At 32.3% G+C, this 24469-nt stretch overlaps 2 protein-coding genes across 2 annotated transcripts; both read left to right on the forward strand.

The window, feature by feature from the left end:
- Positions 1 to 2781: 2781 nt before the first annotated feature.
- LOC146913066 (uncharacterized) lies at positions 2782 to 10656 on the forward strand. The gene is made up of 8 exons (XM_085716317.1): positions 2782 to 3729; positions 5273 to 5569; positions 7700 to 7825; positions 9167 to 9247; positions 9410 to 9469; positions 9553 to 9627; positions 9792 to 9845; positions 10175 to 10656. The coding sequence occupies exons 1-5, from the start codon at positions 2880 to 2882 to the stop codon at positions 9436 to 9438; spliced, it is 1383 nt and encodes a 460-aa protein (XP_085572443.1). The 5' UTR covers positions 2782 to 2879; the 3' UTR covers positions 9439 to 9469; positions 9553 to 9627; positions 9792 to 9845; positions 10175 to 10656.
- Positions 10657 to 19614: 8958 nt separating this feature from the next.
- LOC146913067 (uncharacterized) lies at positions 19615 to 23387 on the forward strand. The gene is made up of 5 exons (XM_085716318.1): positions 19615 to 19884; positions 19997 to 20041; positions 20811 to 21107; positions 21572 to 21738; positions 22963 to 23387. Exons 1-5 carry the CDS (start codon positions 19653 to 19655, stop codon positions 23137 to 23139), a joined length of 918 nt encoding a protein of 305 aa, XP_085572444.1. The 5' UTR covers positions 19615 to 19652; the 3' UTR covers positions 23140 to 23387.
- Positions 23388 to 24469: the final 1082 nt, after the last annotated feature.

The following is a 24469-nucleotide window of genomic DNA, read 5'->3' on the forward strand; positions in this document are numbered from 1 at the left end:
GTTCTCCTAAAGCTTGCCGTGTCCTCTCTGCCGGTCTATTTTTAGTCTTACTTCAAGGCTCTCGCAGGTATCAAATTTTCTATTGAATCTATTCTTAATAGTTTTTTTTTTTTTGCGGGGGGAGTGAGGAGGGTATGAAAATTTCTTGGATTAAATGGGAAACAATTTGTTCTAAAAAGGAGAATGGAGGTTTGGGGGTGAGGCGCGTTAAAGAATTTAACATGGCATTACTTGGAAAATGGTGGTGGAGGTTAAGAGTTTGTGGTATAGAGTCTTAGTGGCGAGATGCAGGGAGGTTGGTGGTTGTTTAGCCGAGGGGGGCAGAGTGAATTCTGTTTTGTTGAATAATTTGATTGATATTAAAAGTGGAGTTGGTGTGGGAGTTGGTCGGTGGTTTGATGATAATTTAGCGAAGGAGGTGATTGTACTGAAACATTATTTTGGTGGGATCCGTGGATTGATTGTATGGTTTTGAAGCGTAATTTTAGTCGCCTTTTTTTATCTTATTGAAAATAAGATGACAACAGTGGCTGAAATGTACTCTTTTAGGTGGGGGAGGATGGTGAAGCTTGGAAGTGGCGACGTTGATTATTTTCTTAGGAGGAAGAACAAGTTTGCATCATTCGTTTATCCAGTAAAAAAATATATATTGAAAATAACCAACTACCGTTAGTTAACATAAAATATTCATTTGTTTATGATTAAAGTACATAACCATTAAAGCACAAAATATATAGCGAATAAATTATCAAAGCAAAATAACTAAAAAGTTGTTCAAATATTAACTTGCAAATGGTTCCAAAATAAATCAAGATTAATTGGATTAAAATTGATAGTTTCTTGCTTGACATAACCCCAAAATCAAACTGGGAAAGGCTGGCAATCTTCTATAATGGTAAAGGCATCAGATTGAGCAATATTTTTCATCTCACTGGCTATCACCCTAGCTATGTCCACTTCCTCCCCTATTAGAATATAATATAACAAATGAAAGGTTTTGAAGAAAACAATGGACAAATGGGACTTGGGAATGATGTTGTGAAGGATTAGAATTATAAAGGTTTGAGCTAGGGTTGTGAGATTTTACCTAGTGTATTTTGAGGATTTGTCATTCTTGTCAGTGACGGATCCAGAAATTTTAACAAGTGGGGTCAAAATGAAATGAAAAAAACATAGAGGACCAACATAAACATAAAAAATGTCTTAAATGATCAAAAGTATAATTTAATATATTTTAAAAGTGTTGTAAGATTTTTTTTTAAAGGATTGTCCTGATTTTTGTGTTGATGTTTTTTCTACTTCATTAACTAAATGAGACTCAAATTTTGATATTCTTTACATATTTTTTCAATTTCTATATATTTATAGGATATAACACTAATTAATTCCTTGATTTTAATACAAGTAAAAGTTTAGAATATAATAAATATTTGGATAAAATCTGCTAAATATCAACAATACTGCATAATACAAAAATAAGAACAAAAAGAACACAAATTACATGAATTAATATGTATGTTCAGCTACCAGCTTTTATTTTCCTTTTACTTAAAGAAACAAAATGCCCAAGATTCTTCAAAAGTTTAAAAAACTAGACTTGTTTCCAAGATTACACACTGAAACCTCTATTTAGTTTGTCTTAGAGCGGACCATGTTGGGGGCATCATAATTTTTGATGAGGGGTCAAAGTATAAAATCAACTAATTATTTGTTGCGAAAAAAATTGATAAGTGGGGTCAGCTGCCCCCAATTAGCAATGGGTGGATCCGTGCCTGATTCTTGTTGATGTCATAAGTCTTCCCTGGTTAACAAATACCTTCAGAGATTGTATTCTTATTGTAGTTCCCCTTGTTATATCATGCACAAATATTATAATTTCACATGGACCGTACATTAGTTTAGAACTTCTTTTTTTGTCAAGTAGTCTAATAGCGGGAGCTCACACATTTTAAATGTGGATAAGTGGAGTGTCTGGAGTTCGAACCACGGTCCATGCATATGATATATTGTCCCTACCAATTGAGTTAAATTCAAGGGAATAGTTCAAACCATCATAATTTCACAAAATTCTAAGTGTGTCTTTGGTTTGGCGGTGGTGAGAATTGATTTTGATAGAATTGCGTTTGAGAGAATTGATTTTGGTTAAAAGTGAGTTGAATGTGAATTGATTATGTTTGAATACACTTTAATAGAAGTGATTCTTATGAGTTGATGTTGTTTGGATAGTTTAAATCAAAATTGATTTTGAATGTGCAATGAATAAATTATCCCTTTAATTAAAACTAAATATCTCATTCTTACTTAAATTACTTATTTGAACTTATCTAAAACCATAAATGGATTTTTATTGGTTCACAAATTTATTTAAAAATAATTTCAGATTATAAGAGTTTTCTTTTTTTAAGAAAAATTGAGTTTTTTATTTTAAAAAATTGATCAATTTAATACTCCCTCACGTCTCCTATTTCCATCTTTTTCTCCAAAAGCTTCCACTTCTACCCATTTTCATCTTTTTCTCCACCTCTCAGTACTCTAAATTAAATATATATATTTTGGGTTGACATTTTCACCATCCCAGTTATACCTCTAAAAAAAATCTTTTTTTAAAATAATAATGGTTGTTGGTGTCATTAAAAAGATAATAATTTATATTTTGAATTTTTTTTTAGGGATGAAAGCAACATCCCTCAGTGAAAAGAAAGAACAGTTTACATAAAAAAAAAAAAAAAAAAAAAACCGAAAAACCAAAAACAAGAACCCATGTGACTTTGTTCTTGTTCTGTTCCTCTCATCTTCTTCTTCTTCCACGTTCCTAAACACAAATCAAAATCAACTCTTTTTCTTTCAATTCAACCTTCATTCATCTTCTCTCTCTCCTAATGGTTCTTCTAGAAGCTTCAAAGTTAACCCTTCCAACCCCTTCTCTCTCTTCAACAAACCCAACAACATCTTCAATCCTTTTTGAACCTTCTTCTCTTTCTCTTTCAATCACTCACTCCAACTCTTCAATCTCTCTCTACCCTTCTCTCTCTCCTCTTTCTCTCTCTTCTTCTCTTCAATTCCCTCAAACCCTAATTCCAAAACCCACTTCTTCTTCCACTTTTCTCATCCTCCAACAAAATTCCTCAAACCCTAATTCTGTTATCTTCATTGTTTGTGGACCCCACAAATCCGGATCACAGATTCTGCTTAGGTTTTATGTTTTGAATAGAAAAAACAATGCTTTTTCTAAGGTTAATCGTGTTTTATGTGGTGGGTCAGGAAATGGGTTATTGAGATTTGAACGTGAATTGGGGGTTTTGATGAATGTGAAACATGGGGTTTCTGTTAAGGTTGTTGGTGATGTTAATTATTTCGCGGTTTATTCGGTTTCGGGGTTTAAAGTTTGGGTTTTTGCGGTTAGGATGGTGGAGGAGGGTGAAGATGGTGGTGGTTTTGGGTTGAGGTTGATGAAGTGCGCTGTGATTCGGTGTTCGAGACCGGTTTGGTCTTTGAGTATTTCTTTTGGGTTTTTGATACTTGGTGAAGAGAATGGGGTTAGGGTTTTTGGGTTGAGGAGGTTGGTGAAAGGGAATGTGGTTGTTAGGAGAGTTGGGAATTCGAAGTCGAGTTTGAAGCAATTGGTGAATGGTGATAGAGGAGGCAAATGTCGCGGTGGTGGTGATAAGGTTTTGGAGGGAAATTGCAATGGTGGATTGGAGGGGAAGATTGAAAAACATGGAGTTGCTGGTAAGTTGTTAACTTTTCTGTATAGTATTGTTGTAAGCATGTTTTGATTTTTTTGATGCATAAACAAGTTTTGATTTTAGTATAACAATGGGAGAAAAATGAAAAGCTGCTATTTTAGGTATTTTGAATATGGTCTATTTGTATTTTGATATGAAGAAGGATATAGGTATTCATGATGATATTTTTTAGTTTTAGGGGATAAAGTCTTTGGTGGAGTTTTGTTCAATAGGAATAGTGAAAACTGATAAGAAAACGCCGTGTTTATTAGTTTTGATATTGTGATGTCTGTTGATGATATGATTATTCAATTTAGTATCATAAGTCCTTGGCTGAATTTTGATCAGTAACAACGGAGAATGTGTTTTTATTGCATTGGTTATTGGTTTTGAATCCAGTCGACATGTACTTTGATACAATGATGTATGTATATGTATTGATGACATAGCCAGCCCAATGCATTGTACTGGATTTATAATTTATTTCCCTCGTATAAAAATTGTAACCTTTGCTGTTTTTAGTGTCTAAAGTAATTAAATTTAAGTCATGTCTCGATGGATTAGGTAGACTGAAGAATACACAAACTTTTCAAATTATTGGAAAGTCTAGGATAGCTTGTTAAGTTGCATCCTTTGAGCTAAGAACATGTTTATTCAAATCTTCATGGGTAGACAACAGTCATAATTGTTTGCTTTAGACTCTAGATGGTATACCAGTTTAATTATCTTGGATTTTACTTTATTAATGTTTGGTAATTGTCATGTTATATATGTTACACTTACATCTTTCTTGCTTCCATTGAAGTATGGATATTAACCTCAAATATTTTTTCGGTTTGAATTCAAATTTTTACTTTATTAGTGTTTATTCATTAATTTGTTAGTTTCTGTTCTGTCCTGTTTGTAACTAGTAACTGTTATTCAGAGAGGTAGTTGGTTAGTTTGCTGGATCTTTAGATTAAATAAGGCATATCGACTATAAGTTAGAGAAGGGGTTCGGAGGGAGAATGTCTTGTCATTTGAAATAGATTTGGAGTCTTTGGGATAGGAATTTGCTGGTTTTAGGACATTATGCCTCTTCATCGCTGTATTCTTGGAGGATTTTCTCTTGTCTTTCTACTATAGCATCAGGTTCCTATCATTGTCATTGTCCAACAGTTGTTATTTTAATATCGGTTAATACGGCAAATCTGAATGCATTAAAGCTTCTTGTTTTTTGGCCTACTCTTCAGTCTTGGTGCTGTCATCAAAGATCTTACTCTGGCCAAACATGATCACTTACAGATTTATATGTGATTTCTGGCTGTGTTTTTTGGGTCTTTATCGTTGACCTGGATATGTGTTCAATCTAATTGGTTGGCTACTTTTTGTTTGAATTTCTTGTGTGACAATTGAAATCTCGTGCATGCTAGCTAACTGAACATCTTTTTTTAATCTCCATAAATTTTCCTACATCTCGTGATCTGAATACTTGATTCTATGCAAGATTCTGGTTTGTTTCGTGTATCTTTCAATATATCATATAATTTATGTATTTTTACATTCAGTGAAGCAGGCAAGTGTTAAATCTAAACATGGCAACAAAGACGGAGGTGCATGTTTTTTGGCATTGAAGGGAAATGAGGTTGAAACGAGATCCATGTCAAAGATATCCAAGTCTGTAAAGGCTATTTCCATTCAGGCTTTGTCTCAGAAGATGTTTCTGATCTTGGACTCCCACGGGGATTTACATTTGCTATGCCTGTACAATTCTGGCTTTGGAGTAGATATCGCTGGTCATGTGAGGCAACTGCCTCATGTTATGAAAGTGAAAAGTTTGGCAGTTCACCCTGATATATCTGCAAGTAAGTCTCACTTTCTTTGTCTTATTTTATATTTTTCGAAATTTAGTTTGTGTATGTGAAAAAATTTATTTAGAAAGGGGGCAAATTTGGAAAAAATGCAACAATTTTTGTTGGGACTTGGGGTTGAAACATTCTGGTAAAACGCTTCCATCATTTATACTATGGCAATAGTCATGTCTCTGTCTGTTAGATTAAGCTTTTAGGAAAGTTGGTTTATGACATGGTATCAAAGCATCCACAACCAAACATTCTAGAGTTCAATTCTTATTTGTTGGCTTCACTCTTTTAAAGAAGGGTTATATTAGCAGAAGGTTGGGTAGGCTTGTGTGTTGCTCAATTCAAGTTAAAAGAGATCTTGTGTTAGAAGGCAGGGGTGTGTGTTGTATAAACCATTTATGTGCTTCCACTTACCGTTTAAGCTTTCAGGATAGTTGGTGAATGATAATATTGAATATTAATATATATCTGCCAACTACGATTGCAATTGTCTTTAATAGTTGCATGGTAGTCACAAGGTAGTCAGAACCAGGATCGTACACAGTATCAGAAAAGCGTCACACAATCTTGAATCAAGGGTTCGTAACATGGATCGTAAGATCCTACCAGAATTATTAAAATATATTTTAACATAAAAATATGGTAATGTAATTAATTTACCGCTATCCGAGAGAGAATATATAATATATTTTAACATAAAAATATGGTAATGTAATTAATTTACCGCTATCCGAGAGAGAATATATGAGACGTCAGCTCACAATTCATATGACAAGATTGAGACTAAATGGGAGATTTATAAGCCCAAAACAAGTCCATCCATCGTATAACTCAATAGAAAGGAGAAGTGGAGAACTAGTTTTGACCCAAAAAAAAAAAAGAACGGATTCACTCTCAAATAGTAGTTTTAGGGTTTTTAACCCAAATATTGGGAAAAACCTTAGTCCCACATCGGGTAGATAAGACTCTTGGTAAGAGTTTGTAAAGAGGAGGCATTCCTCACCTTACAAGCCGGTTTTGTAAGGATGAGTTAGGCCCAATTTCAACATGGTATCGGAGCTTGTCGAATTCAAAGGTCACCCATCTATCCACGCACCAAGCCGAGGTTGTATTTGGAAAAACCCAAGTCCTACATCGGGTAGATAAGACTCTTGATAAGAGTTGATAAAGAGGAGGCACTCCTCACCTTTCAAGCCGGTTTTGTAAGATGAGTTGGGCCCAATTTTAACACCAAAAACCGGCTTTAAGAAAACGAGTTGCACTCACATTGGATGCTATAATTTTGTTGAAACGAAGAAATGACTTGATTTCAATGTGTCTACGATTAAGCACGACGATCTTGCTAATCCCACCCAAACACGGTCTTCAAAAGGGATTAACACGGTAAGTGTTGCCAAGATTGTGGAAGTGTTCGATTTTATACTCCAGGTCGCGATTTTGACTGCCATGGGTAGTCAAAATCGTGATGTGAAGCATTAAATGAGACTCGTTCATGATCCTGGGATGCATTTGTCGTGTTTGTCTCTGCTGAAAATCCCTTTTGATTGGTGGATTTCTTTGTTCCAGCAAAATTACTATAGTAAATATCAGCATATTGGTTGTGAGAGCCCTGTTTGCTAAAAGCCTTTTTTGTTTGTTTCGAAAACCCTAAATCTACTTGGTAAAAAAAACCTAACTCTACCGTGATATGATGGGCTTGTCTTGGGCCTCTATGTCTCCCATTTAGTCTCATTCTTGCTTGTTAATTGAGAAGATTTACATTGTATTCAGATATTTAAGAATTAGATTAGATAGTTAAGGAATGGAAAAGGTTTCATGGTTGATGCTAACATATTGAAATACAAGCTACTGTAAGAAGTGTACAGCCTTGATTCAAACTACAAAACCAAATGCAAACCTTAAGTCATATTTTTGAATTATGTGACACTGCAATCAATACCTTCCACCCTTCATGCACAGCTTGATGTGGTTGATACTAGATGAAACACAAGTATTTCAGTTCAAATATAATGATGGTTGTTATATTATTTCTAATGCATTTAAAAGAAAATAATGAACAAAAACCCATCTAGTATATGCCCTTTTGTTTCTTTTTCCTCTCTCTGAAACTAAAGTTTTCTTATTATCTTGCAGCATCTCAAACTATCTGGATATCAGATGGATGCCATTCTGTTCAAATGTTCACTATGGACACGGAAAATGCTTTAAATGTAGCGGACGCAAATGATGACGGTGATGAAAAGCTTATGCATCTCCAAGGTTTACACACTCCTCTTTACATCATTGGTTATTATTTATTGAACCCTAATTTGCCAATTCCAGAAGTTACTGTACATGTGTCTAATGTATATGGAGTAGTATGAAATATACCTTGTTTCTGCTAATGAGTAGCATTGCAATTTGCAGCTCAATTTTTATCAAAAGCCAAAATAAATAAATTTTGGCTTAAATATACAAGAAATTTTGGTCCCTAGAAATGTCTTCATAAGTAGAAGATTTAACAAGAAAATATACAAGAAATTGTCTTTCATAAGTTACTACGTCCCAAATAAATAAACAATGTTGATAAATGTTGTTTCTATAGTGAAAATTAGGAAGATAATATACAATATAATAGAGAGAGAGAGAGAGAGAGAGAGAGAGATAGAGAGAGAGAGAGAGAGAAAAAAAGTGCCCACAGTACGCAGTGGGTACCGGGTGCATGTAGTTTGAGAGGTTTGAACTGTTTGTTTGTGGTCCCGGCCATTGGTGGCTGTTACAAAGTTGTTGATGTGGCTGCTAGATCTCCATATGGCATGAGTGGATGATGTTGTGGCATTATAGTTTATTCTTCTCCCCCACTACCCCTCCCTTGACGCCATGCCCACACCACCAATCCCATTGTACCCTATTTCATAGTCACCCTCTTCCTCGTCCCCATCACCATTGGAAAAACCAAAAACCTCCATCAATACCATTGATTAAGCAACACAAACAACGAAAAAGAAGAGAGCAAATGAAAAACTAGAAGAAGCATTTCATAGAACCTCACTTTCATCTTCCTTCACCATAAAACCAAAAGCAACAACTTCCCCCCGTCCTTTAGCATCTGAAACAACCATAACAGTTCCAGACGGAGTTCCATTAGCCATGTTATTGTTTTTGTAATGGCCACTGACTTTGAAAATTTCACAGATGAAAAACGATAAAACAAATTTCAGTGACCAAAAGCAAAAAGGAGATATTTGAAGGGACAAAAAATTTAAGCCTTGCATTTTTAAGCATATTGTTTTAACACATTCATGATTTATAATACCTGTGTTTCAACTTTGTACTTGGTATTCAACTTTTGCAAGTTGAATATAATCTGGATGAGGTTACCTTAACATAATTAATGAATGCATATCATTCTTTCTCTCAGTGTTGGAGTTGTATTAATAATTTATTTCGTTCCTTTTTTATATTGGCATGTCAAAGCTATTATTAGACCTAGGAAAGTGTTGACTGCATATTTATCTAATTTTCAATCTATTGTTGAATAAATTCTCTTCCAAAATGCCTTTGGAGAGCTTCTCTCTTTTCTCAATTGTCTCCATAATCCAAGTAATTTCTCTGTTTCAGTTACTCAAGTACTTTTCTCTAGTGAGAAGATCCAAGATATCATTCCTATAGCATCAAATTCCATTATGATTCTTGGACAAGGTAATATTTCCTTTCTTTACGTTTATGTTCAATTCTAAATGCAAGGGCATTGTTACAGTGAAGTCTTCATAAATTTTTCATTATGCATCTGGTGTAATATTAGCAATTTGAAAGATTTTATCTTTTGCATACTCACTGTATAAAATTTTCACTGCCCAACAGGAAGTTTATATGCATATGCAATTTCCTGAAGTTGCTTTGATTTTTCATCTTTTTCATCTGGTAAGCATTTGTCTCATTGTATGTTCTCACTGATCTGTATCTTTTACTTCACTACAAAGTTTTGATGTAAATTTTGTTTGTAGGAAATCAATCATCTTGGCTCGCTTGACGTTCTAATGCATACATGTGTGGTTCCAGGATATATTCCATCTTTCATAGTAAGTATTTTATTAATTATCATAGAATGCACTTATTTTCAGAACAATGAAACGTTGCATACTTGCATTAGATGACCTAACTATCACTTTTCTATAATTTTATTCCCTTTCCCGTCATAAATTATGTAATAACATCGCTGTTATGTTCTTAATTCTTGAGTTAGGTGCTCTGGTTGCCTCACTACAGTGCATCCTTAAGATACTGGTGATCTCGAAAGGTATGTAAACTTCTCTGATTACCTCGGCTCTCATCTGTTTCGAAACTTCTTTTGGTGTATATATGTGGCTGCTATGAGTCTAGGATATATTTACATCTTCTTGATTGTAAACTAAGTCATCAATAACATGAAGTGTCCGTCTAACAGAATATATACATAATCATCGCCAGATAACTATTTGTTTCATCTTTTAATCGAGTTAATGTTTTTTTAAATCACCGTCAAATGTTGCAGTTTTCTTTATATATTACAACTCTATTTCATGAAATGTTTTGGTCTTTCTCTTATGTAATGAATCTAAGTAATACTTTTTTTTACCGATATTTTAGATTATCGGATTCATGGGACTGGTTAGATATCCGTGCAGTCAAATTCAACAGCTCAAGGCCATCTGTCCTGCAAAACCTGTCACAGCAAACTTCAAGATAACATGAATACAACAAAAATGTTGGATGTTCATCAAACTTGTTTATTACAAATCTTCTGGAGGTTGGCTGAAATCATGGTTTTCTTGCCAAAGAACTGAGCAGGGTTGATATGAAGACATGATCTTGGCAATTTTGCTTCTCTGCTTGTTGGAATAGTTGTTTTTTTATTACAATTTTCTCATTCTAGCTGTGTTTGGTTCTTTTATGAAAGATGTTTTGTGGTGTTGGAGGTTTATTTTAGGGTTTTTTTTTCTTTCTTTCAAATAATAAGTATTTTTTAAGAGTTGATGTAATAATAATCATATGAACATGTTGATGACCTATTATGTTTTGTTGTCTTTACATGACAATCCAGATAATTTTAATGCTTTTTCAATTATGATGAATTTATGGTTATTTTAATGCCTAAAGCATTTTCCCAATTCTAGTAGTTTTACTCCTTGAGGGGAGCCTTGACACAACGGTAAAGTTGTTGTCATGTGACTGAAAGGTCACAGACTCAAGTCTTGGAAACAATCTCTTGTATAAAAAAAGGGTAAGGTCGCATACAATATACCAAAATGGTATCTTTCCCAAATCTTACGTATGCAGAAGCTTTAGTGCACCAGGTTGCTTTTTTGAATAGTTTTACTGCTTAGGAGGATGTGTTCAGGGTTTGCTTGGCATATAGGTTGGATGTACGATTGTAGTTGAAAATAGAGAAATTAAAAGATGCTCGATTATGTAGAATTTATTTTAGTTAAAAGTGAGCAACCAGTTTGAACATGAAGATCATGTGGAGTCAAAAACGACAAATCTGAACATCTAATTTAAAATCAATCTATAAAATTAGTTCTATTTGGAGGCATTTAAATGTCAAAATTGAATCTACTTCTCTAAAATCAGTTTTGTACCATTGAAAATTGAAATCAAACATACACCGAGATTTCTGGATTCCTGACACATTTTTTAGGAGAGAAAATAAAGTAAAAGCTAAAAGCTGCAAAATATTTCATCTCAATTTTCATATCTAGCTCATGTATCATCAATATATCATAACCTCAAGATTTGTCATTGTTAAACGGTGGTGAAAACTTTATACTTATATCATGGTAAAAAAAAATTATTTACCTCAGTTGAACACAATTTAGCACAAGAGTTCTTTTTATCTTGAGATATTATGAGAACAAAAATAAAATCAATTATCCAGTTATAGTATGAATATGAATAATTTTAGAGTGATAGAGAAAGCAATGATAAACCAATGACAATGACTGATCACGTGGTTGTAGATATTATTCCCAAAGGATTGCTAAATAATTGGTGATGGTTATAAGAAACATTGTTGTATGGTCAATTCTAACAAAATTTAAATAAAAAATCAATTTTTTATATTATTTTTAGGATATTATGTTATTTAATAATTGATTGGATCAGATTTTAATTTCATTTATCGAGTCTTAATCACATATATAATAAATTTTGATATATATTTAATTTATTATCGGTATAAGAAGTTATGTTAATCTATCATTTTCAATGTTTTTATTTTGTTTCTTTGTTTTTAGTAATACTTATTAGTTAAGAGTTGAATGACATACATGTTTTTTTGGTGGTGGTCGGGGTTTGAACTCTCACTTTGCATATATTATGCATTGTCCCTACCAACTGAGTTAAGTTCACGAAGACGAATAACAAACATGTTTGTTAAAGAAAAAAGTTTAACGACATGCACTAACCATATAAAATATTTTTGTGATTCGAGGGAATACAAAATGTTAATTGGATGTTAATGTAAAACTATTTTACTTTGACCATCCATCTTTTATTTTTTGATCAAGTAGTTTAGTGGATATAAATTCACCTTTAATATAAATAAGTGGTCGTTTGGGTTCAAACCACGACCCATGCGTATATATGCATTCTTTTTATCAACTAAGATAAACTCATGTAGACTATTTTCTTATTATCTAATGACAATGTATCTGCATTTTTTCTACTTTATATGTTTTATACATCAAACAAATATTATTATTTCGTAATATTTTAATTTTTAATACGTCAAATATAATCTATGTTTCTGACCAACTTAGACTTTTTCATGTTTGTGTTATTTAATATTCATATTCCACTTTTTCTAAACATACACTAAATCAAATAATTTTTTAACTCAAAATTTATTGAAAATTTGAAACTAACTTGTGAACCCTCTTAGATTCATAACATGTGTTTGGGCATGTGAAAGCAAAGGACAATCAACTTGAAGCCAGTAAGTGGGGATGAAACATATCTCCTAGAAAAGCATGAAAATGAACTGCCAACTAACAGAACCTCTCTTGATACACATCAGACAAACTTGAGACTATGAAAGACATCCAGAGTGGGACCCATCTACTTCCATAATGTTAGGGGACCCTTATCTCATCAATTTTAGCTAGCTTGATGGCTGGACCCAACTTCCCTCCAATCATGATTCATCGCATTCACCTGTTTAAAATATCGTTGACCGTTCGATCGATATAGAATGATTATATACAAATTTGAATTATTCAATCAAAATTAATGTCTATACATTTTTAGTTAGTGTATGATCAGAATCCAACAACCAATGATGTTTGAAATGCATGAATGCGATGTCTCTATATTATTATAAATGTAAATTTAAACTCTTGAAAGATAGACATGAAAGATAAGAATTCGTATTCCTTATAGCATTCACAAATTTAAGATATCAGTGACCGTTCAATTAAAATAGAAGTAGAACGATCTAAATTTAAACTCAAAATTTCAAATTATATAATCAATTAAAATCTATGTTTATTTAAAACTGTCAATTAAAATCGAACAATTTAAATGCGAAAATGCAGAATATCTTAATTGGAGAATTTTTGATTGCTACAAGCATGTGGCTAGCATGTGCAACCACAGAGACAGTCATTCTCCACTATACTCTTTTGACAAGTGACATATACTCTTTCAATGACTTCACAACCCATAATGAAAGCAACATAGCAATGTTTACTCATACTACATTGCTATCACATTATCAATTCCAACATGGAATACAGTAATAAGCTACATAGGTTCACCCCCTTTGGGGATTTTACTATGTTACAATATCATGTGGTTTTCATAGAAGTTACAAGAAACTTTATAAAAATGTTATATAGATAGGTGATTTCTATTTGCTATACCAATGGATATTGAGTTTAGAGAAAGAGGTTAGACTATCACAATAATGCGTCAGTGTTTGACAACGACGGGACTATACTCCATGTCCAGAAGAGAAAAGACGTCACATTTTCATACAAAACATTAAGAGATTGAGAATATAAATCACATGCCTTATATATCTAACATTTTATCTATTTATAGGCGACGTGAGACTAATCACCTGAACTCAACAATATTACCCTCAAGTGCGAGTTTCCACCTCTTATACTTGATCTAAACCAGGATCCACTCCTGCTCCCCCACCAAGTCGAACCAGTCTTTGATACCACTTGTTGGATGGAGAGGTCATGGGAGCGACGAGAGCAACAACGAGCCAATACTTCAGAAGCATAAGAGAGGGAGACCCATAACTTCATCCAAAACCTTATGACCAGGGACGGACCCACGTCCAACACATTGAGGGCCAAGGCCCTCACTACTTTTTCAACATTTCTTTACCTATATATACTACTATTCCATTGATGAATAAATTGATGAATGATAAAAGGCTTACATTTAATAAACTAAATTAAAATTACACAAAATTTGCTTCTTAACTTAATTTTAGGTAACATTTTAGTCCCGATTTAGTCATTTATGTTATAAAATATCAACATAATTGTCCTTTTTTATGAAAAAAAAATCAAAAACTACAAAACAATTTATCAAATTCATAAACAAATACAAATCTTCATCATGCAAACCTAGAAAATCAGATTATATTGAAAAATCTCATAAAAATTGATAAGATGTTGTCATTTTATAACATAAAGGATTAAATCGGGACGGAAAAAGATGAAGGACGAAAGTGTTGCCAAAAATTAAATTAAGAGATGAACTATGTAATTTTCAATAAACTAAAAACCAAATAGTGTATATCTTAATTCCCAAATTGCAAACCCCATTCCATCAGAAAACATGGCAACTGCAACTAATGAAATAGTTTTCTTTATTACGAGTATATGAAATTGTTTTCTTTATATTACGAGTATTTACTAGAATTGGATGCAAAGTTATACATAGAAGATGAATGGTTAAATAATTATTTACTTATATTTATGTGGCCTACACTACTTAAAATTTCTGGGTCCGTCTCTGCTTATGACATTAGATATATGTGCAATCTTATTTATATTCAACATTTTACTCGTTCATAAGCGATGTGTTAATCACGTAGCCACCGAGAATAAGTTCACCCCGACCTACATCTTATGATCAATTGACACCCTTACCATGGTCAGGTGCCCCACATCAGGGACAACTACCTGGAGTGCTTTGCTGCCTTATACCACTTTTGCAACTTTGATTTAAAACCGTCTTGATACCAGTACACAAATACTAAAGTTGAGTATCACAAACACCACCTAGCAGAAGTGAAATGAAGGAAACTTATTTTGAATTTTTATCACCTTTGAAAGGGACCAGGGACGGACCCAGGTAGACCACACTGTGGGCCTGGCCCTCACTACATTTCAAAAATAAATCAGAAAACTAGTACCCATTGTTGTGGTGGTAGATAGAGTTTTTTTGTTATTAGATTTTGCGTGTCTGGGTAGCTTCAGACCGTAACTTTCTTGCCTTAAAATAATAAGTTCACCCACATCCATGCCACTCTAGATGGTGGTATAAATGGATCCCACGTAATACTTTATATTATTTTACACTTCTCAATTATTTAAACCACTCAATTACATTTTTTAAATATCCATACCACTCATCTAAAACTCAAAATTGGGTCCCACTTAATCACACAATACACCTCAAATTTATAGTATAAAATCACTTTCTAATTTTATATTAATTTTTGCATCAAAAAACAAGAAAAGGAACCGTGGTAATACATTACCACCCAACTTGTTGGAAAACGTAATATTCTGGCACACTGTCTGACAAATTTTGCAAGACACGCTAAAAAGAGCACCGATGTTTATGCTCTTACACATACAAAAGGCACGACAGAGATAAGAGAAGTACGGGGTAGAGATGCTATTTATTTTAAAAATTTAATATCACAAAATATATATAATTATTTTGGTAGTGCTTAGTTGAGTATGAGTTGTGGTTATATGAGTGAATTTATATAATTAGTTTTGTTGTGCTTATTTTTCTGTTGGTATATTAACTGTGACAACTGCAACAATTGAAAAAAAAAATTATGTTGTGAATATTATCAAGAATTTGATGTGAAATCGCAAGAGAGATTAATGATAAAATGAGAAAATTGTCTGATTACTTTTACTGAATGATGTTTTTATTAACATTGCAAATGAGAAAATCATTCAATGTTTGAAGAATATGAAAAAAAAAACCGTATAGAACAATTATAATGTATATTTATGATGCTTTTAGAAATGAAATGTTATATATGGCCCACACTACTTAAAATTTCTGGATCTGTCCCTGAAAGGGACTACTATGTATTTCAATTATTGGGAACAAAGGTGATGATATCACCTTGAAAATTGAATGTGTCAATTTTTGTGATAAGTTTTTTTCTTGAAAAAAATGTTTCTAATTTTTTATTTAACATAATATTATCAAAGGGTCTAGCTAACAGGTGTCCCCAAAACAGACTTGAATGATTCAAAACTAAAAAAAAAAAAATCTTAAAAAATTATATACTTCAATTTCTAACACATTAAATATACATGTTTTCATAATAATTTATCATTTAAGTTCCTTAGAAAAACCGAGATACTCGTTAACATTTCTCACTATTAACTGATGCAGCTGTAAAAAGAGAAATTATTTACAGCTAAATCCACTCCACTCTCTAGTAAAATTGAAAAACTGAATCCACTCCAATGAGATTTTTTTTTTTTGAGAGACCACTCCAATGAGATAATAGTGTTAAAATAGCTGCATAGTGTTACTCTATATTTAAGCCACTATTTATGTGTGCTTATCTCTTTCATTTGGAAGCTTGTAAGCTCTTCGGATACTAATTTGACTGTTTTTTTTTTCGTTCCATCCTATGTGTTTTTCGCGCGTCCAATGCACATAAAAACCCCATAAAACCTCTAAAAACACGTTGAAATATTTCAGATTTTAGAATCTAAATAAGGCGCGCGAGAAGCTTATAACGTGGAAAAAATAATGGCCTACTAATTTGTAATTGAAAGTGGCCCAACTTGACCTAACTGCACCGCATAAGAGAGGAATTTTCTGTAAATTGGCACCAATAATCAGTACTTCATCATGAAAAAAGAAATTAAATAGTTTTTAGCTGGTGTAATGCAACATAATAAGGCCAATGTCGGCCTTTATAAGGGCAAACAACAAGGGTAACATGATAACCATAAATGTCAAATTTTCAATACCACATTAGTACAATTTCTGTAACAAAACTAAGGCCACTAGTTGTTCGACAATTTATCATGATTTACCGGCAAATTATGTTATCTCTTTATCACAATATGGTACATTAGCATGTTTGTAAAACCTCATCTTCAAATAGAAAATGTACTATAATAACCTACTACATAATTCAAATTGAAATGATGTGTTTGTTTTAAGGTTTGTAATATGATTCTCAGGAACGTATGATTGAAAATGCAACATTCCTATGTTTGTTTCAAGTTTTGAAAATTTGTTCTCAGGAATGTTATATTCACAGGAATATTATTTATACATGATTTCTTCTATTGTCATTCACATGCTTAAATGATGAAAATCTGACATTCTCATGGGAATAAAACTCAACTTGCTATAAATTCTCACTACCACTAACATTTATTTCCATTTTTATTTTTTTAATTAATTAATTTCTAAAACATTTCAAGGAAATCTAATTATTTTTACTAAACACATAGTTATGAATGTTATTCCTTGGAGTATTATTCCTTGGAATGTCATTCTAAGGAATGTAATTTCTTGCCTTGAAATAAACACACCCTATATTCATATTTTAGAGTCTTTATTTTAGATTTGGTGCAAGTGGTTGGTACGTAATGTGTGTGAGTATATTGTAAATCATTGGATATCGAGTTCGTGAATATTATTCGCAATTTCATAGGAAACTTGATCTTATTTCCGAATATCTTATTCAAGGTAAAGATACTGATGTCTGATTTACGTCTTATCTGACAAAGAAACAGAAGAAACAACTAAGTAAACTCAATTCCTACAACATTCGATTCAAGGGTGAACCCAAGATTGGTTGAGCAGAACTTTCTCTTTTAGTGTCATTTTTATTTGTTTTTCTTATTATTTGTTTTTCTTTTGTCCTTGCTTTTCGAGGGTTTTTGGTTTGACCCCCTCTTGTGTGTGTGTGTGTATTTTAATAATATATTATGATTTTTATTTGTTTTTTTTCTTTTGTCCTTGCTTTTCGAGGATTTTTGGTTTGACCCCCCTTTTGTATATATATTTTTCTTTTTTTAATAATATATTATGAGTAGGCGGCATACAATGAGGGTATTTGTCTTTCAGACTCGCCTTCATGCCCCACCTATCTCTTAACTTATCGAAAAGAAAAAAAATTGGATATCGAGTTTGATTTCTACCGATGTTTAGAAACAGATATTGATGAAAAAAAATCAAGTGATATTTTTCTTACCAAATAAAAATAAAATAGAAAAAAAAAACCTAACTCCCATGATCCAACTCATCCAATATTTTCTCCATAAATTAAAAATGCTGTGCATGAACATAACTACAAATTTTCATTTTGTTCGTTTAGTAAGAAATCCCATGTGCTTAGTACATTCATTACAAAAGTAATGATTAAAAAAAACAAAGATTACATTTCACAATCATGAATTTTATCAACAGTAGTTAGTAAGTGTCTGTTGCAATCACATGCATGACCACAAATGTTTTCACCAAAGTCCACAAATAATTAACATCCTACAGTAATACAATTAGCAAACAAAAAAGTCCAGAAAGTAAAAAATTTGACAATGACTCAAATTCATGTGCTAAAAAAAATGTGCCAAAAAATATTATGTCAGAAATAAAAATTTATCTGCTAGATATAGCAATTGAAGTTGAGAGAAAATGTAGACAAATGTATGTGTTGTCTTTCTTCAATTGAGAACAGAATCTATCCAAAGGGAATTTTGTGCCAAAAATAAACTAGGAAGATTACAACCTAAACCAATAGGTCAAAGAACAAGAAATTAACTGGTGATGTACTATGCATTATTAAATGCAAGACCAAAAGAAGACAAGATTGAAAATAGACCTTTTTTTTATTTTTTTTTATTTTTAGGGAAGACTGAAAATAGACTTGAAATGTAGGAATTCAGATTCCCTGTAATAAGGAGATGTCGCGATCGGGATATCAGTGACCTTAACTGTTAGATTAATATCTGACGGTCTATAAAAATGCAAAATTTGATTTTATAGTTTAAAATATTGAATGAACAGACACTGATGACTCGATTACGTGAATGCGGGGAATCTTGAAATAGAGGGGAGGATTCTAAGTATAGAAATACATTTCAAGAATGCGGTTGTATTTTGGAGATTACAAAGGTGAAAAAGAAAATTAACTAAAAGACTTTTTTTTTTTTGAAGGGAAGACCTAGCATATGTTTGTTTGTGCGGCACACATCCACTAGACGCACGTCTTGAAAGAAGCTACTATTATTAGCTTTTACTTTTTCACTGTGGAGTGAGTTTGAAACGTGCATTTGGCCTCTAGGATGTCAAACCAAACACAGGCATAGTTATACAATTCGACTACAACTTTTCGCAATATCTAGTATTGTGTGTAACCTCGTTGCGACTGTAATTGTACTTTAAAATGTTCAGCCGCATGCGACTGATTAGACAAAAAAATTATATATATCCAAATCGGTCATTAAAATTCTAGAATTGTATCGATGTAGTCGGTTGCATTATCGATATTTCAAAATAATCCCTAAAATTTCCAAATATTAATAAAATTCGTCCATCTGTTGATATATTTGCATGGACAAGAATAACATTACATTTTTAATATCAAGGATGAAAATGAAATTTCATGAATAATGTTGATGATGCATTTGATAATAGATCAAGACAAAAGAATGAACTGTATTAACATTTTACAATTCCATAAATAATTTTGAAATATTGATAATATAGTGGACTGATTGATACAACCTTATAATAATTTCAAGCCTCTATATATATAGCTGCCACCCACTTGTAATAATTTGAGTATATAAACCTTGAGCTTTAGAAAAGTTCTGAAAAACACATGGCTTCCACATTGGAAATGCAACCATCTCCTTATAGTTCAATGAAACAAGATGATTCAGAGTTCAATTTAACAGAATGGGGATTGAAAAGTAGAATCATAAGTAGAGAGAATACAAAATCAAGAAGATACTCAGCATCAATTGTAAGAAGCATTAGAGAAGATTCAAAGTCTTTTAGATCAAATATAACCATTTCTAGCACTGCTTCTTCTCCTGGATATACATTAAAAGGTAAATTAATTTCATTTTTATTTCACTTCAAGAAGTTCATAATGTTTTTTTTTTTTTTTTTTGACTATAGTTTCATCAAGTTTCTCTTAAATTTTTATGATTTGTTTTGCAGATGAAATTGACCCTTCAACCTATTCTTTCACTACTGCTCTTAAAGGTACCAAAGAATGAACTACCTTCATAATTAGCATAATGATTTATAAACTATGTAGTACAACACTCCTCAGATTAGACGTGTTCCGGTGTCCGACATGTGTCGTGTCCGACACTTGTAATTACACTGAATTATGTAATTTTCTCAAATTATTTTTCTTAAATTATTAGCGGTGTCGGCGTGCCAGTGTCTGTGTTGTGTCCGATATCCGTATATGTGCTTCATAGTTTATAAATTCAAGTTTCATTTTGATACATTGTCAACAAATCACAGTCAATGTGACTTTACAATCAAATTGTGCACGTGCGGGTGAGCGGTGAGCTCTGTAAAATCATGGTGACACCGTGATTTTGACGAGTGCATGTTTGAAATTACACTAACTTGACAAAATCACGATGGCAAAATCGCATTAAGCCACGTTGGTGTCGCTGAAACTTCAAAGTGTTGCTTTTGCAAAATCACACTGAGCCACCATGATTTTGTCATTCTCACTCCAAATTCAAATATGAACTAAAGCTCTAAAATGTAGTTTTTGTCAAAATCACGATGGCTCACCACGATTATATTAATCTCGCTAAGAATCGAAACATTTACGAAGAAGTAATAATTGAAGTGAAACATTTTCAACGATTCGAAGACTATGATTGATTGACAGTATAATTTTTTTTGTACACTAACCGTGTGTATGAATTAAATTCTTATAACTTTATAATATAAAATAAACTAATTTTTTTTCCTATTTGTCAACCAATTTCATGGTGATATATTGCAGCATTGCAAGCAAGATCAGTTTATAAAAGCTGGGAGTGTTTATCACCAGATGGATTTGCATTAAATTCCAAATGGAATGAAGCAGAAAAGTATATATGCAACCCTCTTTCAGGGGAGGTGCCAATGGAATGTTTATCTGCAAAAACTCTTAGTGGAAGATTATTTCAAAATTCAACAACAAATAAAATCACCATGTCAGCTCCTTTATTCTTTTCATCAAAACAAATTCAAACAAAGGCAATGGCTTCAACTTATAGTTTCACAAAAGAAGATGTAGCTCTTCAATTTCATAGTCCAGGTTCATATTTAACATTTTAATTTACCTTATTCTTTCTTCTATATATTATAATATAGTTTAAGCAATGTTTTAAAATCAGACTCAGTCGCATAGTTGAAGCGAGAACCCATCGGTTCACTCGTTGGTCTGACCCCGGTACAATACCTTGGTCTTATTGAACAAGGTTGAACCGAAGTTGGTATACAATGTAAAAGTTATTTAAACTAGTGATACGATATAAGAAAAAAAAACTAATTATCAAGCCAATGAAAATAATTAACTAGTTTAACTAACTTTTACATCTAATAATCGGTTCGAACTAATTATTTTCACTCCTCATCTTTTTACTTATTTATTTGTTATCGAGTTTAACAATGGTTAAACCGAATGAACCATGATCCAAAAATATCAGTGGTATGATCTCCTGTTCGATTTTTAAATTTTTTAGTTTAAGTCATTTAATAATTCTACTTGACCTTATGCAGAAAAGAAAAATGAGGGAATGACAAGAGATGCATGTACTCAAAGTGTTACACTTCCTTGTCTTAGTTCAAGCAATCCAAGCACTAATTTAACTCCATCCATTGTAGAGATGTCAACAAATGAAGACTCTCAAAATTCAGATGATAATCAAACTAAATCTGAGGAAGAGGTAAGTGAATGATTTTTTTTTTCTCAAATAAGTTCGTCAAAGTCTAATGTATGCCGAAACATTTTATGTCTTTCGTTTTTAAGTTTGTCATGTCTCAGTAATGGTTTTACAATTTAACACGGTAAAACTGAAGCTATCATGTTTTATTCTTTATTTTTTAACAGATCAAACACATTATTAATACGTTTTCCAAGATAAGAGAATCAAGTCTTGTAGCCAATAGCCATATATATAAACTCCATGTAATATTTTGTGAAAAATGTGTGGTATAGGACGTACTAGATATATTTGGTCCCTATCTCTGTTTCAATTGGACATGCCACTCAAGTTTTGGTCCCTCCGTATCCATACTCTCCCCGAGTTTTTTGCTGTCTACACACGTACATGTACATACACCACCTACCCATTTATATTTTATTAATAATTTCTTTTTAATTATTAAAGAAAATCATTTAATGAGTGTGTGTTTAAACACTATTCATTTATGCTTGTGAGCATAGTAGAGTTTCTCATGTTTCAAAATGTTTTTTTTTTCTTCCAACCCTCCAATCAAAATTCGAACCATGATTCGTTATATCGTGAGAGATTAACTTATTCCGTTAGACTTCACCCCGTTTGATTGTTTGAGAAGATCTTTTTTTGTTGTTGTTGTTGTTGTGATGATTGTTTGATATAAGTAGCTACTAGTGGACTTGATAACAAATTATTGAACATATATAAGTTGGACTTTTGATATTTTTTCTTAAAATTTGAATCGAGTCTAACTCAATCTACAATAATTTATAAGGTAAGGGACACAAGTCACTCATATCCATTTTTTTCAAACCTTTTGAGACACATTATCTTGACCCAAAAAATGACCATAACTTATACGTGGTTGCTTGCATATAGCTTAAACAAAAATCAAATTTTAATATATGTAAAATACTTTGATAACAAATTGCCATATACCAATGATGTAAATAAATTGTTTTTGGTACAATGGTGTAAATAAACTTTACGCATATATTAAATTACAAATGTGATTAGATGTTTAATTTCTTTTTTCTCCATTGGCGTAGTTAATAGACTCAAATAATGAAGGAATATTCCCACAAAAAATAAGACAAGTTATTTGCATTTCCTATTACAACAACATGAAACAATTATAGAAGGGTTTATGAAGTATATCTATAAGGTGCCAAATATATGTAACATTGATGTAAGGTACAAATGCATGTGCAGGTGGAAGTGAAGGACAAAGAAACATGGGAAACATTAGAAGAAACATTGAAAGAGAAGAAAGATGAACAACTTTGCAGACAAGGTGGTTGCTTTTCATGGATAAGGAAGAAAAAGATGAAAGGGAAAGGAAACCAAACAAGGAATAATAGCATATTTCTAATTAATAATGTTTGCTAAAAAAGCAAAAAAAATTAATATATATTATTTTTTTTTTTAAAAAAAAAGGCTACTATAGGATGCTAGAGAGAGGGGAATCCCTTTATTTTTAATGCTTTCTTCAGCAATTTTGCAGTGCATTAATTGTTACATGAAATAGAAAATTTAGAGCAATTGCAAGTGTGTGTAGAGTATAATGTATATATACCTCATGTGGTACATTTTTATGTTCTTGTTAGTTATGCAATTCAATGTTCTGTTCTTTTCTTTTCATATGGAGAATATTTTTTTTTTTTTATGCAAAAGTTATTTAAGTGATCGGACTTTGATTTTTTTTTTAATGATCTTGCATTTTTATTTTGATGGTCAATAGACTGCGAACTATGGAAATTGTTACATGAATTTTGATACATTGTTAGTAGTGCGTTTATAAAATTGCAGCTTTAATTCTCAACAATAAGAAATGCATCATATAATCAAAGTTGTATAAATTTTTAGTCACCATCTTCTGATGTAATTCCAAGCCTAAAGAATGAAGCAAATTTAGCCTACAACACTATAGAATTTGAGAAATAGTTCACCTATATCTTTCCTATTAAAACTCCAGAGGAGCTTAGGTTTATAGAGAATAAGAATTTGAATTGATCCTAGAAGCATGCCTCTGAGAAGTACTTACTTACATAAGTACTTCTCAGATTGTTCAGTAGAGCTTACGAAAACAACTCATAACATGTACATAAGTTATTTTCATTCATTTCTATACGTTTTTCAGGATAGCTTGTGAAAACAACTACATTGGCACCTCAATGAAACTACCATTCTACGCCGCCTACCCAATATATATGTTATTAAAAAAGGGAAATTTAATATACATGATGGGGGCCAAACCGCATCCCTCAGAAGGCCAAAAAACATAAAAAAAAAAAAATAGCCTAAGAAAATCGATAATTAGGCAATCCTTACAGTCTTGAGAGAAGTCTTCCAACAGAGTTTGAGGTATAGTACTCAACCAAATGGTGTCAGAAATCGTGTGTCCATGAGTGGCTAATTTATCCGCCCAACGGTTACCTTCATGAAAAATATGAGAACAATTTGCTTGAAGCCCCAAATGTAAACAGTTATGTCAATGGGGTTCTTAAATGCCTGAGCTCCCAACTCCAACCGACAATATGTACCATTGCAACATTCTTATATGAAAGGTCTCATCCAAGGAGGCAACAAGAAGAAATATCATGCAAGTTTGAAGTCAAATGATGAAAAAAGGAGATGAGATAGAGCCATTTTCAGCGGCCATGGTCATATTAGAAGGTTTCCTTAAGGACCAACTTCATCAAGAGGAAGCTAAAGTATA

The sequence above is a fragment of the Medicago sativa genome, chromosome 6 (assembly GCF_051527215.1).
Source record: "Medicago sativa cultivar Bolivia chromosome 6, Bolivia_mono, whole genome shotgun sequence".
NCBI classification, from domain to species: Eukaryota; Viridiplantae; Streptophyta; class Magnoliopsida; order Fabales; family Fabaceae; genus Medicago; species Medicago sativa.

Bases quoted from the DNA above. Each gene is read 5' to 3' on its own strand.
- LOC146913067 (XM_085716318.1), top strand. From the start codon at position 19,653: ATGGCTTCCACATTGGAAATGCAACCATCTCCTTATAGTTCAATGAAA. The intron at 19,885-19,996 runs GTAAATTAATTT...TTTGTTTTGCAG, and splicing joins TCCTGGATATACATTAAAAG to ATGAAATTGACCCTTCAACC. The intron at 20,042-20,810 runs GTACCAAAGAAT...GATATATTGCAG, and splicing joins TTTCACTACTGCTCTTAAAG to CATTGCAAGCAAGATCAGTT.
- LOC146913066 (XM_085716317.1), top strand. From the start codon at position 2,880: ATGGTTCTTCTAGAAGCTTCAAAGTTAACCCTTCCAACCCCTTCTCTC. The intron at 5,570-7,699 runs GTAAGTCTCACT...ATTATCTTGCAG, and splicing joins TCACCCTGATATATCTGCAA to CATCTCAAACTATCTGGATA. The intron at 7,826-9,166 runs GTTTACACACTC...TCTCTGTTTCAG, and splicing joins AAAGCTTATGCATCTCCAAG to TTACTCAAGTACTTTTCTCT.